This window comes from Crinia signifera, chromosome 6 (genome assembly GCF_055691185.1).
Source record: "Crinia signifera chromosome 6, ASM5569118v1, whole genome shotgun sequence".
Taxonomy (NCBI): domain Eukaryota; kingdom Metazoa; phylum Chordata; class Amphibia; order Anura; family Myobatrachidae; genus Crinia; species Crinia signifera.
The window spans coordinates 208,103,695-208,122,112 of record NC_139222.1 but is presented as its reverse complement, the minus strand read 5'-3'; the positions used below and the strand labels follow the sequence as shown (position 1 = coordinate 208,122,112).

General features: G+C 40.8%; 1 protein-coding gene across 1 annotated transcript; it reads left to right on the top strand.

Annotated features, from left to right (window-relative positions):
- The first annotated feature begins 379 nt into the window (after positions 1-379).
- On the top strand, positions 380-16,863 carry MRPL12 (mitochondrial ribosomal protein L12). The gene is made up of 5 exons (XM_083148721.1): positions 380-564; positions 9,048-9,225; positions 12,324-12,407; positions 12,493-12,630; positions 16,413-16,863. The coding sequence occupies exons 1-5, from the start codon at positions 503-505 to the stop codon at positions 16,527-16,529; spliced, it is 579 nt and encodes a 192-aa protein (XP_083004847.1). The 5' UTR covers positions 380-502; the 3' UTR covers positions 16,530-16,863.
- Positions 16,864-18,418: the final 1,555 nt, after the last annotated feature.

Genomic DNA, 18,418 nt, shown 5'->3' with positions numbered 1-18,418 from the left:
GATTGCCGCTTTAAAGAAACTGGAGATTTCTTACCAAATCTCTCACTTTCTGCAACTCTCATCCTATTAAATATCACCCGAGGTTTTGAAAGGGCGGTAGTTGCAGTTGTCCTTACAGCGTTTTTTTATTTTAGCTCTAATTTCCGTAGATTTAGGTTATTGCATTTATTGCTGCTGGATTGTACCCTTGCAGTCTCCCTCCACGTATACGTGGACCCAGGCATGATGGGAGGAAAAAGTCACAATACCGAAATGGCACTAGCCGCAACCCTCAGTAAAGATGTTGGCTCGCTAGCACTTCCTGACAGGGCGTTACTACTGTACCTCGCTGTCTTCCCTCCCTCTGACGCACACAGTCTGCGCTGTACTGAGATGAATAAAGTTTTCCTTGTGCAGAGCGTGCGCGCGCGGTGCTCCCTGGGTAGGTCACAGTGTCCAGGACTCCATGTGTTGCTGCCGGTGAGAGATATAAGTGACCCGCTGCAGCCTGACACCCGCAGCCATGTTTCCTCATCATGCCCGCTGTTGCTGGAGAATGCGGAAAGCTGCCTCCGCCCTGTGCAGGTAACGCCATGGCAATGTGGGGGAGAGAGAGAGGAGGGATGCAGTGCCGGCATCTGTGCGTGTGCCCCCTTTCACCCCCTCTGTGTGCAGCGTCACAGCAGTCTGCTATATGCACCCATACCCTTGAGCCCTGCATACCACCCACACCAGCCGTAACCTATAATTTAGCATTAGGGTACATACAAAATCCGTATAGAAAAGTTGTGACCGATGCCCCACACTGACCTCCATCTTTCCTAAGACCATAGAATATGGACCCGTACCTCTCCTCTCCTATGTTCTGGTCATTTGTTTTAAAATAACTTAGAATGTTGTAAATGTAACCCCAGGCTACTGGGGGCTAAGCATGCGGGTGGGTGGCATCATATGCCTCCACAGTGGGGCTGTACCTTTTTATTTATTGGCATCAGTCTGCTCTGTAGAAGTCATTTCCTTGCAGTAGCCTGGTGCTGCTAGATTATCTGTTGTGTAATGCTTCCTCTTATTCCCTATTAGTCTTATCCTAGCAAATGGTATTTATGAACTTTGTGGTTTTAAAAGCAACCCTCTCCCCCTTTATGTAACTTTACCGGCATTAGTTTTATGGTAGCCTTGTATCACTACTGTGCTTTTGGGTTAACCCTTTACAGGGTTGGGTATATACCCGCACAACCTTATTCAAGATTTTGGTCCAAAAATATGGAAAAAGAGACCCCCAGATATTGAATCCACAGCGTGGGGGGTGCAGTTCCCTACAGAAACAGTGTATTTATACAAGAAGAGGAGAAAGGCTGTATGGGGGAACGCACAAATTATTAAAACGTAACTTTTATTTGGTATGTATTAAGATGCCCTATATCCACATCGAGGGCACTTCATGAATAGCGAAAATAATGAAGAGGTTAAAAAATTACATATATTACACAGACAAAGTAAGTGATGGAAGGATAAAGAGTTTGTGTGTTAAAAACACATTTGTTAGTTAGGGAGCGATGTTATAGGATAGACTTAAGGATAGATGAGATCCTTTATTTGAGGATCAGTTCATTAAGCCATATATTTGGCAAATAACAATGGAGAAGTATATATTGACAGTGGGTGGTTTATATTACAGTCAGGACCAAAATTGTCCACTGGTGATGGGTAGGTCACTCTCACTGATTCCCCAATCACAGGTGGTGGCAAATTAGTGTATTTCGTGTGTTTGTACTTGTAGATGGACACTTCTTGTGAAGGGTGACCCCCTCTCACTGGTTCACCCCTCACAAAGGAGGCGGGTTAGAATAACACTCCTCAAATATTCGGAGGTATTTATATTAAATTCTCTGTCGGGTAGTACTTAATTGCAGTACCCCGTTAGTGCCTTTTATAATTTTAATACACAGAAAAGAGAAGAATTTTCCCACACAATTGCCACCAATAATAATGTATCACCACACTAGTATCTAGTGTTATTTTTAGGTATGTCACTCTCACTGGCATTACCTATTAACACTGATAATTGGGTTATGTTACCCTGGAAGTGATAGCAGTAATGCCACTCTCACTGGCATTTCCTGCTAGTCCCGATAATCATGTACAGTATGATAATATACCAGTGTAGAAACACTAGAAATTATTGCACAGTTCAGTGTGAAATTCCTATATTACAGCAATTCAAGTGGTATTATTTACTGGCTTAGATTGCCCTCTAGTGGTTAAACCACATGAATTGTAGGCACACTACTGTTGCAACATTGTATTTAACAAGTGTACTGGATACATTTTCTGCTGCAATATCTTCTATTTCTCATAACTTAAGTCTATCCACGTCCTATCTCATGCAATACATTTCATTTCTACCTATAACAATTATAAGGTAAGCTGAGAGGACTTGTCCCTATTCTGACAGATGCCGACGCAGCGTTTCGCTATTAAGCTTTTTCAAGGCCAACCAGATAGCCTCACATCAATTATATTTATCTATTAGTGGCGGCCAATCATCAGGCCGTTTGGGCATCACGTGATGCTCATCTGCATATGCTTGTATTCGTCAGGTACGTCGTCACGTGACCGGCGTCCTGTGTCACATGATCTGCGTCTTGCGTCGCACGATCAGTGAGCCGCATCACGTGACTGGCCTTAGTTAGAGTGCCGCGTCATCTGACTAGCAGTCTAGGTCAGGTGACGGGTTCATCCCATTTCGTAGTCAGTCACGTGATCACGTAGCGGCCAATCGGGGGGTCGTGTGTCATAGACCAGGAAGTGGGGCACAATGAATGTAACGATGCCCTCGCCCTGGAACCTGAATAGGTAATAATCTTTCTGCTTTCACAGGGATATAGCAACCCCAATAAATCTGTTACATCACTGCCATTTCTAATTGTATCTGTCTAGTACTATTGAAATTACATATGAATGGTTTCCATACTTGAAAGTATGTAAAATGATGTTGTTATGGATACACTCAGTATAAGCATACATATCATTCCATTGGACAAATATTGCTCAAATCATAATAAGGTCACCAATAAATGAGTAAATATGTAGATATATAAATAAAATAAATAGGGGTGAAAAAACAAGTGAAAAACCACAAAAAAAAAAAAAAAAAAAAAAATTAAAGAAATATATATAATACAGTGTACTGTGAGTGAAAATAAGATTATATATACTACAATCTATTTATATGATTGAGTGCCAAATCCCCTAATTTTGAGAAAATCAGAGTTTTAGAAAAGGTGAGATTCTAATATAAGTGTTTATGCAGTGTGCATTATAAATACTGTATAAAAACATCGGTGGTAATAAATTGAGTGTTGTGATATGAGTGTTAGCCTCATAATATAGGGTGCATTGGGATTGAGAGGTGAATTGAGTCATTATAATGGTGAGTGTCACACTTTGGGGCTGGGGGTTTGGGGATAGTTAATATTAGATAAGTATAACGTGGTATTGGATTAGATCAAAAATTGAAAATATATTGTTATGAAAATTAATAGCAAAAATAAAGAAATATTTATCATAATTATTGATAACTGATAAGGTACGGACAGGTTATAGTAGTGATCCTCTGTGAAAAGGGGTCCCTACCATCCCTTCCGAAATTAGCAGCTCAAATACGGAAATAAAGTATTTGCAGAGATAAGATAAAATATTTATCATAATTAATGGTGACTGATCAAATACGGACAGGTTATAGTGGTGATCCTCTGTGAGGAGGAGTCCCCACCATCCCTTCCGAAATTAATAGTTCTATTGCGAAAACTGTCTATGCAGTTTAAAAAAGTAAAAGAGCTTCCAATAGATGTGTAGACCCTCATAGTGTATGGAATAGATTATATACTAGTATATTATGGTTATAACCATAATATACTAGTATATAATCTATTCCTCACAGAGGATCACCACTATAACCTGTCCGTATTTGATCAGTCACCATTAATTATGATAAATATTTTATCTTATCTCTGCAAATACTTTATTTCCGTATTTGAGCTGCTAATTTCGGAAGGGATGGTAGGGACCCCTTTTCACAGAGGATCACTACTATAACCTGTCCGTACCTTATCAGTTATCAATAATTATGATAAATATTTCTTTATTTTTGCTATTAATTTTCATAACAATATATTTTCAATTTTTGATCTAATCCAATACCACGTTATACTTATCTAATATTAACTATCCCCAAACCCCCAGCCCCAAAGTGTGACACTCACCATTATAATGACTCAATTCACCTCTCAATCCCAATGCACCCTATATTATGAGGCTAACACTCATATCACAACACTCAATTTATTACCACCGATGTTTTTATACAGTATTTATAATGCACACTGCATAAACACTTATATTAGAATCTCACCTTTTCTAAAACTCTGATTTTCTCAAAATTAGGGGATTTGGCACTCAATCATATAAATAGATTGTAGTATATATAATCTTATTTTCACTCACAGTACACTGTATTATATATATTTCTTTAATTTTTTTTTTTTTTTTTGTGGTTTTTCACTTGTTTTTTCACCCCTATTTATTTTATTTATATATCTACATATTTACTCATTTATTGGTGACCTTATTATGATTTGAGCAATATTTGTCCAATGGAATGATATGTATGCTTATACTGAGTGTATCCATAACAACATCATTTTACATACTTTCAAGTATGGAAACCATTCATATGTAATTTCAATAGTACTAGACAGATACAATTAGAAATGGCAGTGATGTAACAGATTTATTGGGGTTGCTATATCCCTGTGAAAGCAGAAAGATTATTACCTATTCAGGTTCCAGGGCGAGGGCATCGTTACATTCATTGTGCCCCACTTCCTGGTCTATGACACACGACCCCCCGATTGGCCGCTACGTGATCACGTGACTGACTACGAAATGGGATGAACCCGTCACCTGACCTAGACTGCTAGTCAGATGACGCGGCACTCTAACTAAGGCCAGTCACGTGATGCGGCTCACTGATCGTGCGACGCAAGACGCAGATCATGTGACACAGGACGCCGGTCACGTGACGCGAGACGCCGGTCACGTGACGACGTACCTGACGAATACAAGCATATGCAGATGAGCATCACGTGATGCCCAAACGGCCTGATGATTGGCCGCCACTAATAGATAAATATAATTGATGTGAGGCTATCTGGTTGGCCTTGAAAAAGCTTAATAGCGAAACGCTGCGTCGGCATCTGTCAGAATAGGGACAAGTCCTCTCAGCTTACCTTATAATTGTTATAGGTAGAAATGAAATGTATTGCATGAGATAGGACGTGGATAGACTTAAGTTATGAGAAATAGAAGATATTGCAGCAGAAAATGTATCCAGTACACTTGTTAAATACAATGTTGCAACAGTAGTGTGCCTACAATTCATGTGGTTTAACCACTAGAGGGCAATCTAAGCCAGTAAATAATACCACTTGAATTGCTGTAATATAGGAATTTCACACTGAACTGTGCAATAATTTCTAGTGTTTCTACACTGGTATATTATCATACTGTACATGATTATCGGGACTAGCAGGAAATGCCAGTGAGAGTGGCATTACTGCTATCACTTCCAGGGTAACATAACCCAATTATCAGTGTTAATAGGTAATGCCAGTGAGAGTGACATACCTAAAAATAACACTAGATACTAGTGTGGTGATACATTATTATTGGTGGCAATTGTGTGGGAAAATTCTTCTCTTTTCTGTGTATTAAAATTATAAAAGGCACTAACGGGGTACTGCAATTAAGTACTACCCGACAGAGAATTTAATATAAATACCTCCGAATATTTGAGGAGTGTTATTCTAACCCGCCTCCTTTGTGAGGGGTGAACCAGTGAGAGGGGGGTGAACCAGTGAGAGGGGGTCACCCTTCACAAGAAGTGTCCATCTACAAGTACAAACACACGAAATACACTAATTTGCCACCACCTGTGATTGGGGAATCAGTGAGAGTGACCTACCCATCACAAGTGGACAATTTTGGTCCTGACTGTAATATAAACCACCCACTGTCAATATATACTTCTCCATTGTTATTTGCCAAATATATGGCTTAATGAACTGATCCTCAAATAAAGGATCTCATCTATCCTTAAGTCTATCCTATAACATCGCTCCCTAACTAACAAATGTGTTTTTAACACACAAACTCTTTATCCTTCCATCACTTACTTTGTCTGTGTAATATATGTAATTTTTTAACCTCTTCATTATTTTCGCTATTCATGAAGTGCCCTCGATGTGGATATAGGGCATCTTAATACATACCAAATAAAAGTTACGTTTTAATAATTTGTGCGTTCCCCCATACAGCCTTTCACTACTGTGCTGTCATTTTCGGGCTCCATGTTGCCCCTCCAATTTCACCTACCCATGCGTGCACAAGCTTTTTAGTATGTGTGTGTACATATTTACCATTCAAAAGTAAATATATTAGATATATTCCTTTTGAATGAAAAACCTTTTTCCAATGAAGATACCATTAAATTAATCAGAAATACTCTACGTTGTCAGTGTGGCAAATGACTATACTAGCTGCAAATTTCTGTTTTTTTAAAGGGATGTTTACATAGGTGTATAGAGGCCCATTTCCAGCAACCATCACTCCAGTGTTCTCTGTTTGCTAATCCATGTTAGAAAGCTAATTGATGATTAAAAACCAATGTGCAATTGTTAGCACAGCTTAAACCGGGCTTGCTCATTAGAGAAGCTATACAACTGGCCTTCCTGTGACCTAGTTGAGTATCTGGAGCATCATATTTGTGATTTCGGTTATACTATGAGAATGGCCCGAAATTACTTTCATGTGATACTTGACATTCTATTTTTGTTAGAAATTAAGGCTGTTCCATGCAAGAAATTGCCGACAAAAACCTGAACATTTCCAACAACAATGTGTACTACTCCCTTTAGAGAACAGCACAAACAGACTCTAACTAGAGTCAAAAGAAAAGTGGGAGGCCCCTGTGCACAACTGAGCAAGAAGACAAGTACGCTAGTCTCTAGTTTGAGAAATAGATGCCTCACAGGTGCTCAACTGGCAGCTTCATTAAATGGTGTCTGCAATACGCCCATGATTGGAGGAGGTGATAGACATAAGATTCTCCTTTTAAAAGGGAAGCTTTTTGGATTCATTATTTACAAACCCTGGCCCCTTTGGGTCTGACAGAACCACTTTCTTTGAGTTGTATTTAAGGGTTGCTAAGGTATGTCGGCAAGCCTTAAAATATTTTGGCTGGTCGACGGGTTTGCCACCAGACATGCCCGAATTGCCGAGCAGTGGTTGGCAGTCTACCTGATCTAGAGTGATATAAGGTATTGCCCAATTCTAAGTAGCTACACGTTACACACCTTAGGCATTTGAAATTGCCTGGCTTACATTTTAAAAAGTGTTGTGGTTTAGCCATTCTAAAGGCCCATGCGCAGTAGACTATATTGGCCACAATGTCATTCAGAAAGGGCTTTCTGAACGATATTGTGAACAGTATCCTCCAGTGTGTAAACTGCACATTGTTAACAGTCTCCCTCGTCCAGCATGTACGTATGAGGGAAGTCCTCTTTAACAATGGCTATGTGGAAGCACGGCTGTCTCTCTCCCATGCCGCTGTCTTCCCCCTCGTGTGCAGCATTGGCAAGTGTGTATGCACTTGCCAATACCGGTCGTCATTGGCGGGATTGTTGTAGTGTATATGGGCCTTAAGAGAAGTGACATCATTATGTACTATACTGTGTTTTTATGTTACATCCGCATTTAAAATAGGGGACACAAGCTTTACCTAATAGGGCTGGTAAGTCCCCATCTGAATAGACTTAAGGTGCCCATACATGTTACAATTATTGTATACAATATCGTATCTTATTGAATCTTGGTTTTGCGATGAGATCTAGTACATAAAGTATGTGCAGCACATAGACTATCTGCATACAATATATACAATTTAGACTATATAGTGCAGATCTGCACTATATAGTTTATGCAGCCAAGACTTTCTGGCTGCGATACGAGAGTGCGCAGGGTTAAAACCTGTGCGATCTGCATGCAATCCAGATGAGATTTTGACTATATAGTCAAAATCTCATGCACATTGTACAAGTGTGTACACACCATAATGCAGCCCACACACGCGCCGATTCCGGCGGTGCGATGCTGTACGATGGGGTGCGCGCTCCCGCGGCACCTCATCGTACAGTACAAAAAGTATGTGCTGCACATACTTTTTGTACTAGCTTTTTCTAGCACAGCATCGCATGCACATCGTATGCACAAGGCATACGATGCGATGCTGTGTGTGCTAGTTAAGCCCACAACGCACGCTGGAATCGGCGCGTGTGTGGGCTGCATTAGATTCGATTGCTATGCAATCTTTACTAACTCTTGTGCGGTTTACATACAATTCATACTATCTATATTCAATCTGCACTATATAGTCGTTGCTGCCCTGTCTGTTTGACTTTTCGATTTCAACTGAACGGGAGCACGCAGCGGCAGTGAATCGGGATAGAAAGCTTCGATCTCCATTCAATGTCTATGTGATCCTGATTCGATTTTGACTATATAGTCAAAATCGAATGTCAAATTGTACCGTGTACACACACAGCATGAGTGATATCGCCTCACATCGCCCTGTGTGTATGCCCCTTTATTCTTAGTTTCTCTGAGCATTTTGGGATTGTATCCACGTGCAATGAATTTCAAAGACATCAGATCAATCTGATTGATTAGCCTCCTCTCTCACTCCAAATGCAAAGAGCTCTAAAAAAAATGGAGCCCATATATCCTGACTTCAACCAACAAAATGTCATGTACTGGATTTAAAAATGGTTAGTCTAGCTCCCTCTCCTATCTCTTACTAGCCAATGCATTATTTGCATACTGGAGTTAGTATTGCAAGGTAGTAGGTCTGCCCATTACAGTAGCTCTTATACATTATTATTGAAGCCTCAAAACTGCAAATTATGTTTTATAAAAATGCATAATTTAATGTCTGTTTTTATGTTGCACAGGTTAGAGGTATCTGTAGTTAGAAATGTATGGACCTCCCACACACTTAGAAATGAAGCTTTGGCTGCTCCAGCTTTAGACAATGGACACAAAGAATACCCTCCAAAAATCCACCAACTGGTAGACCAAATAGCAAGTCTCACTCTTCTGGAAGTGTCTGACCTGAATGAACTTCTTAAGGTGGGTATAAAAGGTGTACTCTAGCAGAATAAGAACCATTTTAGGTTCATGTAAAATAACAAAACTTCCTAAACAGGCCCTTATTCAGATCTGAGCTCAGTACAAATTTGTTTGGAAAATGGGCAAAACCATGTGCACTGCAGGTGGGGCAGATGTACCATGTGCAGAGAATTAGATTTGTGTGAGTTGTATTGTTTTTGTGCAGGGTAAATACTGGCTGCATTATTTTTACACTGCAATTTAGATTTCAGTTTCAACACACCCCACCCAAATATAACTCTCTGTGCACATGTTATATCTGCCCCACCTGCAGTGCACATGGTTTTACCCATTTTCCAAAAAATGTTGTACTGCAATCAGATCTGAATAAGGGCCTAGAGGTGAATAGGCATTGATTCGTAAGGATAGGTGTTATTGGTTGCATAATGGTCCACTAGGTTGCAAAGGTTGTTGGTGGGCTGGATGATATGGTCACACAGCAATTTTAGCCTGATGTCAGGAGGCTGTTTTTCTTTGCTTTCCCAATGTGATATGTGGACTGACTGTGGGGATGTAATTGGATCAAAACATTGATGGTTATGGTGGTGGTTCTAGAATTTGATTAGCTTTGAGTTTTCATTGAACCCTTGAAGGTTTGTAGACTAGAGGAAAGTCTTATTTCCACGGTAGAGTATTCCACAGAGTAGGTGTAGCCTGATGAAAGTCCTGCCACCATGAATGGGAGTAAATAATGCCTGTGGATGAGAGATGTATGTCTTGTGAAGAGGTTGGTTTGGAGATATTTTGAGACCATCAAAGAGATGTACATTTGTGCAATATAGTTAATGGTCCTATGTGTGAGTAAAAGTTTTTTATATTGCGTATGGTAGAATACAGGTAACCAATAGAGGGACTGATACAGCGGACCATCAGTCAATGAACATTTAGCAAGTAAGATTTGCCTTGCAGCTGCATTCAGAATGGTTTATAGTGGGGAGAGTGTCATCTTCATAAGAGCAGAAGACTTGCATTGCTCAATGTGAGATATTGAGAACATGGATTAGAGTTCTAGCAGTGTTTTGTGATGGTATGGTCGTGTTTTGATATGTTTTTTAGACACATAACATGAGTTAGTGAGAATAAATGTGTGGAACAAAGAACAGTCCAGATCCAAGGATGACACCTAGGCAGTGAACCTGAGTGGTAGGAAGATCTAAACCTTGCTAGCGATATCATGCTGGGGAGGACTGTTGGTTAGAGGAAATATAATTAATTCTGTTCTGGAAAGATTACTTCTGAAGTGGTGAAATGACATCCAAGTTGAAACGGCAGAAATCCATTGTGACAGACTAATACAGACCTGTGGAGAATTTGTAGGTTTTAATATAATCCACATACAGATGATGCTGAAATCCAAAAGGGCTGATTAGTTTGCCAAGGTATGTGCTATAGATTGAGAAAAGCATTGAGAAGACTGAGCCCTGCGGTTCTCCAACTGAGAAGTGAAGAGGAGGTGGAATCGGAGAAACCTACACTGAGAGCATGGTTAGATAGGTAGGATGAGAACCGAGAAATGGCTGTCTATACAACCTAGGGATTCTAGTGTTTGCATGACAAGAGAAGACATTTGTAGCTGACTAGTTGATATGCAAATGTAATTCCAATGTATAATGGTTTATTAACGCCTCAGTGTTCGCGAAAACCACCCAAAAAAGTGGGTCCCGGGGACCCTTCACTTCTAAAAATTGGGGTCCTACCTGACCTTTTCTGGGTCCCAACGGAATAAAGCCTCATCTCCCCTTCTCCCCAGCATGGCACATGTGGGTCGGGGGGGGAAGTATCAATTGGCCCACTCGCATAAATACATACAGTATACACTAGAAACTATATAAACCTGAAAAAAGGGACAATGTGAAGGCACGCGCTAAAAATTTAGGGCATGTTTTTTGGGGGGGAAGTGGTGTGGTCACATAGTAGTACCAATTCACATTACAGCACACACCGTTATGCCCAGTACACATTACAGCACACACCGTTATGCCCAGTACACATTACAGTACACGCCGTTATGCCCAGTGCACGCCGTTATGCCCAGTGCACATTATAGAACACACTTTTATGACAAGTATATATTATAGCACATAAGTGCTGCTTACCTACATGCTTGTTGCTAGGGATATGCTCCTTGCTGGGGGGCATTTTATGCTGGTTGCCACAGGGTAGAGGGCGTTTTATGCTGGTTGCCATGAGGTGGGAAGGGGGTTGGCATTTTAGGTTCGTTGCCACAGTGTGTGGGGGGGGGGGGGGGGGGGGGGGGGCATTTTTTTGCTTTTTGCCATGGAGGGGGGAGGGGGGGTCATTGCCCAAGGGCTGGAAAAGCAACATCCCATCCTGTCATCCCCCCGCGCTTTCAGCAGCGTATTGGACTTACATGGCGGGGGTGGCCCGGGGGACGCACAGTGACTCTCAAATTGCAGGGCGCGCGGCTTTAGGGTGCGCAGCGGCAGCAACCTGTAAAATGTACAGTGATTGGCTGCCAGGCAGCCACTGTACAATGATTGGGTCCCGGCGGCCGCTGCAGTGATTGGCTCGCAGCGGCTCAGTCACAGGTACAGAATCTGCACAGCGCGTCCTCGGGGACCCCTTTAGTTTTGACAACTGAGTCCCCGGGGACTGTTTTGGGGTAAAATACGCGCTATAGCGCGTTTTTGCGAACCCTGGTATAATGGTTTATTAACGCCTGTCTCCTACTAATATGTGTTTCTAATGCATTAAAAAAAAATAGGATGAATAATGTGATATTAAGGACTGACTCTGATTTGGAAGTAAATAAAAAAAAAAAAAAAAAAATAATAATTATTTAGAAAAACCATTGTGCATTATCCAAGTACTTTGTTTTTTTTTCTATGCAAGCTCAATACTGGCTGCTTTTGCATGTAGCCCACAAATGTTACCTGTACACTTTCGGACACACCCAAACTTAAACCTCTGCACGTTTTACATCTGGAAAGTTTTCTGCTCAGTGATGAAAGACCCTTGATCACTAAGGATAAACACTGGCGTCTTCATACACAAATACCTTTATCATAGGGCTTTTTTTCCCTCTTTCTGCTTTGTAGAAAACGTTGAAGATTCCGGATGTTAGTATGATGCCAATGGGTGCCATGATGCCAGGAGCAGTTGGCTCTACTCTCTCTGCCCAGGTAAACAAATACTGACCCAAAGACAATTGTAGATTATGATAAAAAGAATTGCCTGATGCTGACTATTCTCTTGGGAATAACACAGGCCCCAGAGGAGGAAGAGGTGCCAGCTAAGAAAGAGAAGACGCATTTTACTGTAAAACTGACAGAATTTACCTCTGAAGACAAAGTGAAGCTCATCAAAGAAGTGAAGAACTGCATCCAGGGGGTGAACCTGGTGCAGGTAAGATGTCCACATTGCACACGACATGTTTGGTGGTTCCTGTGTCTGGGCTTTGTTGACCCTTTTTAGTTACGTTTTAGTGCAGTGGTTCTCAACCTCGGTCCTCAAGTACCCCCAACAGTTCACGTTTTCTAGGTCACCCAGCAGGTGCACAGATGTACTCGTTACTTACGGAAAGATCCACAGGTGGAGCTAATTATTTCACTTGTGATTCTGTGTGGACACATGGAAAACGTGAGGACCGAGGTTGAGAACCACTGTTTTAGTGTAACTGGTAACTTTCACTGGTTTTTCCATTCCGGTTTTGCAACATCAGTTGGTGATCTGTAAATAATTGTAAAGACATCTTTCTCTATGACAATTCTTGCTTTAAGTGTGGCCTTGGTAAACACGGAAGCTAATATTTGATGTGCTAAATATGCAGGGAAAGGCAGCTTATCAAAAGGGTATGCAATGTGTGTCTGGCGCATGCAAAGGACCAGAGGCATTGCTTATTTTTCATAGTTCCTCAATGTTTGGAAATCCTAATCTATGGTGAGGCGAGTAGCTGGACATTGCAGGTGCCCATTGCACTGTATTTAATCTGAGCACCCCACAAGAAACAGCTATTTAAATTCAACTTTATTCATTCATTTCAGAGAGACAAAACAATTGGTACTATATCTTAATGGTTAGTAAAAAATGTTCTTATTTATGAGCAATTACTTTCTGCGATAATGCAGTAATTGTACATAGTAACATCATGCATGTAAAGAAATAAACCCATTCAAGAGCTGGATATCCTTACTTCCCTTCTAGAGAATTCCATTGTGTAAATTACAATAAAGCACTGTTCATATGCTGATGTTGAGATGTTTTCCCTCCAGACAATCCCTGGGTCTAAAGATCCGTACACACTAGGCGATCTTGTTCACCATATCATTTGGAAAGGGCTTTCCTATTAATGACACTTAACCTTATATTCTTATGTATACACTCCATATCATTAACTATGCGTGCTCCCCTTTTTAATGAAGGTCCTGCTGCGGTCGCTAACTTTACCCCGTGGTATTGGCAGGTGTGTATGCACTTGCTGATGCTGGGTCCCGGCCACCGCCAATATTTGTCGGTGGGGACTCATTTAGTGTGTATGGGGCTTAATTCTTCTTTGTAAGGAATTTACGTGTCACTGGGGTTTACATAAGAAAATGAGGCTCTCTGGGTCCTCCCACATTGGATGCGATACATCGTGGATGCTAAAAAGCACCCACGGTGTGCCGCTGATGGCTGCACATAAGATTTCTTACATGCTGCATGTATGCTCTCCGGATCAGATACACATTGGGTCGGATGTCATACACATTTGGCCCGATTTCATGGCCCAATCCACCGGAATCTGGTGAAATCTGGCCCAAATCGCATAGTGTATGGGTGGGCCTTTACTACTACACAGCAGTGGCCTGTTGCAGCTAGTATCCTACAAAAAATTTCAACAGTAACCATAATAAAAAGAAAAAGAACATGAGCAGCATTTCATCTTAATAGCTTTGCAAATATAGATTAAAGGAAGGAGTGGAGTGTCACCATATGCTGATACAAAGGCAAATGGTATATGCTTTGCACTAGACTATTATAGCAACGATTATGGGAAGGGTCAAAAATGAGAACACAATGCTCAGCAGTTAAGGTGTGGTAGGTGTAAGGAAAGTATCTTAAGTGAATTATTTAGATATTTTTATAATCCGTTTCTACATCGAGATAAAATTATTTGACAAGCTGATACCCATCAGATATCCTGACCATGCACTGTGAGATATTTCAGTGTATGGGCATGGCATCTGTGTTTCTCCCCTGTGAAGGAACAGCATAAATGTCAGGCAGTACACTGCCAAATGTGTTTAACCAGTTATCAGGTCTATGGGACATGTCTAAATGACCAATAATTACTGATTGGTTGCAGTATTACATTGTTCAGTCATTGGCCCCTTCAGATGATTATTGTTTGATTGGGCCATTAACTGAACAGTGTATGCTCAGGAGAATACTTTTATGCTGCTTTCACATTGCCTAAACGTTTGAGACCTGGTATTTTGAAACTGTATATTACTGTTTTAAACCCCTTTCACACTGCACATAAATACCGGGTGTCAAGCAGGTTTGCAGTGTGAAAGCAAGCAAGACAGACAGTAGCTATAAAGCAGCCCATACACGCTGCGATGCCGGGCTGTCCGTTCTGTGCTTTGAGCTGCGCGCTCCCGTGGCACCTCATCGCACAGTACAAAAAGTATGTGCTTGCACATACTTTTTGTACTTAGGTTTCATCAAATTGCATGCACAACGGATATGCAATGTGATTCATGCTATTGAAGCCCACAACGCATGCCCGCATCGGGACGTGTATGGGCTGCTGAAGACAGTGTAGTGCATATGTAATGAGCCGCTCATTACATATGCACTGCGCTCTCATAGCTACTGCCTGAGCCCTATATACTGGTTCAGAGCCGTTCACACTGCATTAAAAAAAAAAAAACGCTCTAAAAACCTGCTTAGACCCGGTATTTGAAACATTTCTTAAAAATGGTCTGAAAAATTCACTCTGCAGCTAGGACCGTTCTGAACAGTTTAATAGCTGCGGTGTGACAGGGGTAAGACTAGCCCTACTTGAGCACAGGTGACGGTACATCTGATCTTGGTTTAACAATCTGTGCTCAAGCATGCATAGTCTCAACATCTAGACTGTTGGTCTACCTTGAGGACGGCTATTAAAGAACCCTGCTGTACCTGTTTGCAGTTTCCATGGTGGGCTGTCTTTGCCGCCTTGGGTTGCAGTGTCCTGCTGGTGGGTGAAGTTGCCATTTCTTATCACCACCGCATGAATAGATGCCATCTATTCATATTTAGGGGAAGAGTTTGGTGGAAGCCTAGCACTTCCATAAGTGCTCGATATGCCCCTAAGAGTGACAAAATGAGGATTGCCGTGTAGTGCACATTCATACTTCGCTGTCAGACCTAAGATTGCGCTTTTAAATGATTAGTGCTGTAACTCGGACATGAAGTGTTCCCCGTTGCTGCAGTAAAATTAGGAACATACCTGCTGTGCCCACAAAATGCACATTCATATTGAATGTTTTGAGTAGGAAAGAAACATCGTATTAAGTGTTTCATTAGTTTGTAAGAGAACCATATAAGCGCTAGGATAATGATGGCATTTCTACATGCATGTGTTCCAGGTTCCTGTGCCTGAGGGGGGGGTGTTAAACTGGAGACTTTGTCCTGGCAAGGGTAGTCCACCCCTTATAATCGGTACACCATGGGGCATTGGGGAGCCAGGTTTAAAGAATGACCAACTGGTTGCCATTTAAATTATTTTTACAAAGAAGTTCATTGCCTTCTATGAGGCATTATTTCCTTCCAATTTAGTTGTGTGGCTTTAGTGCATCACATTGTATGTATCCTGCGCTGCTGAAGAAGGAAATGGTGGTATTTTTTTTTTATTTTTTTTATTTGAGATGAACTCCCTTTCTCTAAATCTGCATATGGGAGTGGGGGTTACCAATCCATACAGCAATACTGTAATCTGTTCTATACTGGTCCTGAACTGGAAGAATGTGTTTTTATTATAACTCTGTCCCCTGGGACTGAAACGTAACCTCACGGTCTGTATATTTCCTACAGCCTTGGAGAAAGGAATGTCCCATTTGTTGCATACAAGCAGCAGTGTGTTCCTGTTGTTGTGTATTGCTCAGGCACACTTTCTGCAGAGTAATCCATCTTTACTGATGTTTGTCTCTATTTTTAATCAGGCCAAGAAGCTTGTAGAGTCTCTTCCCCAAGAGATAAAGGTGAATGTTGCCAAGGAGGAGGCTGAGAAGGTAAAGGCTGCACTGGAAGCTGCAGGGGGTAAAGTTGTGCTTGAGTGACGCATCCAGACTCTTTGGACAATTCATTTGAGCCGCTGTTGTGGTTTCTTCCCCCGAGCTTGATCTCCAAAGGTTAAACAATAGCAGGCTAAGGAAACAGACAGAATGTGTTATTGTGTCCATCACTTGGATTTACAGAAGAGCTGCTGATGGGTCTTCAATCAAGATTTTTATTAGGAAGATATCCACTGTATATGGGTTGGGTGGGGTAATGTGTTTGCTTCCCTCCATGAACCTTGGACTCTAAAGCACTTCACCTTGTAATCAATTGTTTAATGTCTTGTTATCTACTTTTATTTTATACATTAAACTCTTACCCAGAGGCTGCTCCTTCCCTCCCGCCCTGTGCTTTGGATTCTGGACATATATAAAGAGGTCTATACACTTGTGTAATGTATGGTACTAAAAGATCTGGCAATGATGGTATTATACACTGCATTTATGACCATTTTGACTGTTGTACTCGCTGGGAACAAATTTGGCAGAAGTGTGTAACGCATCACATTTACCATTGTAAATTAGCTGGCATAAAGCAGGTAGAACACTAGAGACATTCACATTTGATAATAAATACATGTTTTAAAACAAACGCACACAAATATATAAAATGTACACAAAGTTGAGCAGCTTATTGTTTGTATTTTGTGCTTGCTGCTGCTGTTCCATTCTGTTTTCTGCTCACCCCTGAGTACTTCACTCCCAAATTGTCTAGAAAGAAATTCAGGTGCAAATGTAAGTAATATATCTTCAACAATATTGTAACTGTTTGTAGATAAGTAATTCAGATATCAGCTTTCTTTTCTTAAAACCCCTCTGACCACAGATCTGTATCTCTTCATCTAACTTTTTTTTTTTAAGTAATCTTATGAGCACTACAATAAAAATCCTATAGGTGCTCAGAAATGACTATAATATTCAGCCTCCCGTAATACTATTCATGTTTATAGGTGTCTATAGGTTAATCCCTTTGATGGATGTGTTCACATGATTTTCTTATCTCGCACACTTTTTACCTTAGGCTGTTATGCTCCTATCCTTCATTGTTTTAAAAATGAAAAATAGTGATACAGCAGAAAATCATTTAATAAATGAAAATATCCAAACAGGGGGGAAAAAAAAGTTTACATATAAAATGTACTCCTATCAAATGGGTGAGATCAGAGCCTCAATTGTTGCTGTGGGTACAAATGTTACAACCCAAGGTACACCAGCCCTGTTCACACCTTTTATAGTCAACCAACATGTTTCCAACATAAAATGGTCTTTTTCAATGTGAAGAATTAAACGCTCCTGGTATTTAAACTGGCTTTAACCGATCATTTTTTTTAGGACAATATTAATTTAAACATGGTTTATATTATGTTTTAAAATGCAACATTCTATATCCTAATCCATACCTCCCAACATGACCCTCTCCAAGAGGGACACATTGCTCGGCTCGTGCACTTCTCTCTTGGTGTATGATTGCTGTCACCTGTGCTGAACAGGTTCAGTGCTAAGAAAGGTGATGGCAATTATACATCAAGAGGTAAGTGCAGGAGCAGAGCCATGTGTCCCTCCTGGATATGGTCATGTTGGGAGGTAAGGATAATGCATATATCATGCACTACAAACTGACCTCAAATTTCACCTTAAACAATAATAATTTATAATAGATATCCCATGATTTACGTAAGAAGTCCTGTCTCTCTTAAAGGCCATTGGTCAAAATCCTTGTCACTCATATTACATTGCCATTAGTTATTAAATATCCCACACTCTGTATAAAGCCCTGCCCTGCTCTTGGTAATTAGTCAGAACAGCTCTCATCACCAGCATGCTTCAACTACTAAATGGTTGTTTTCATGGGTGAGAAAAAGTTCAGATGTTTTATCTAAAGAAAATCTAAT

What these genes read in the sequence shown, in the direction of transcription:
- MRPL12 (XM_083148721.1), top strand. Translation starts at nt 503, where the DNA reads ATGTTTCCTCATCATGCCCGCTGTTGCTGGAGAATGCGGAAAGCTGCC. An exon ending in ACCTGAATGAACTTCTTAAG is followed by an intron (nt 9,226 to 12,323) that starts GTGGGTATAAAA and finishes TCTGCTTTGTAG; the next exon opens with AAAACGTTGAAGATTCCGGA. An exon ending in AGGGGGTGAACCTGGTGCAG is followed by an intron (nt 12,631 to 16,412) that starts GTAAGATGTCCA and finishes ATTTTTAATCAG; the next exon opens with GCCAAGAAGCTTGTAGAGTC.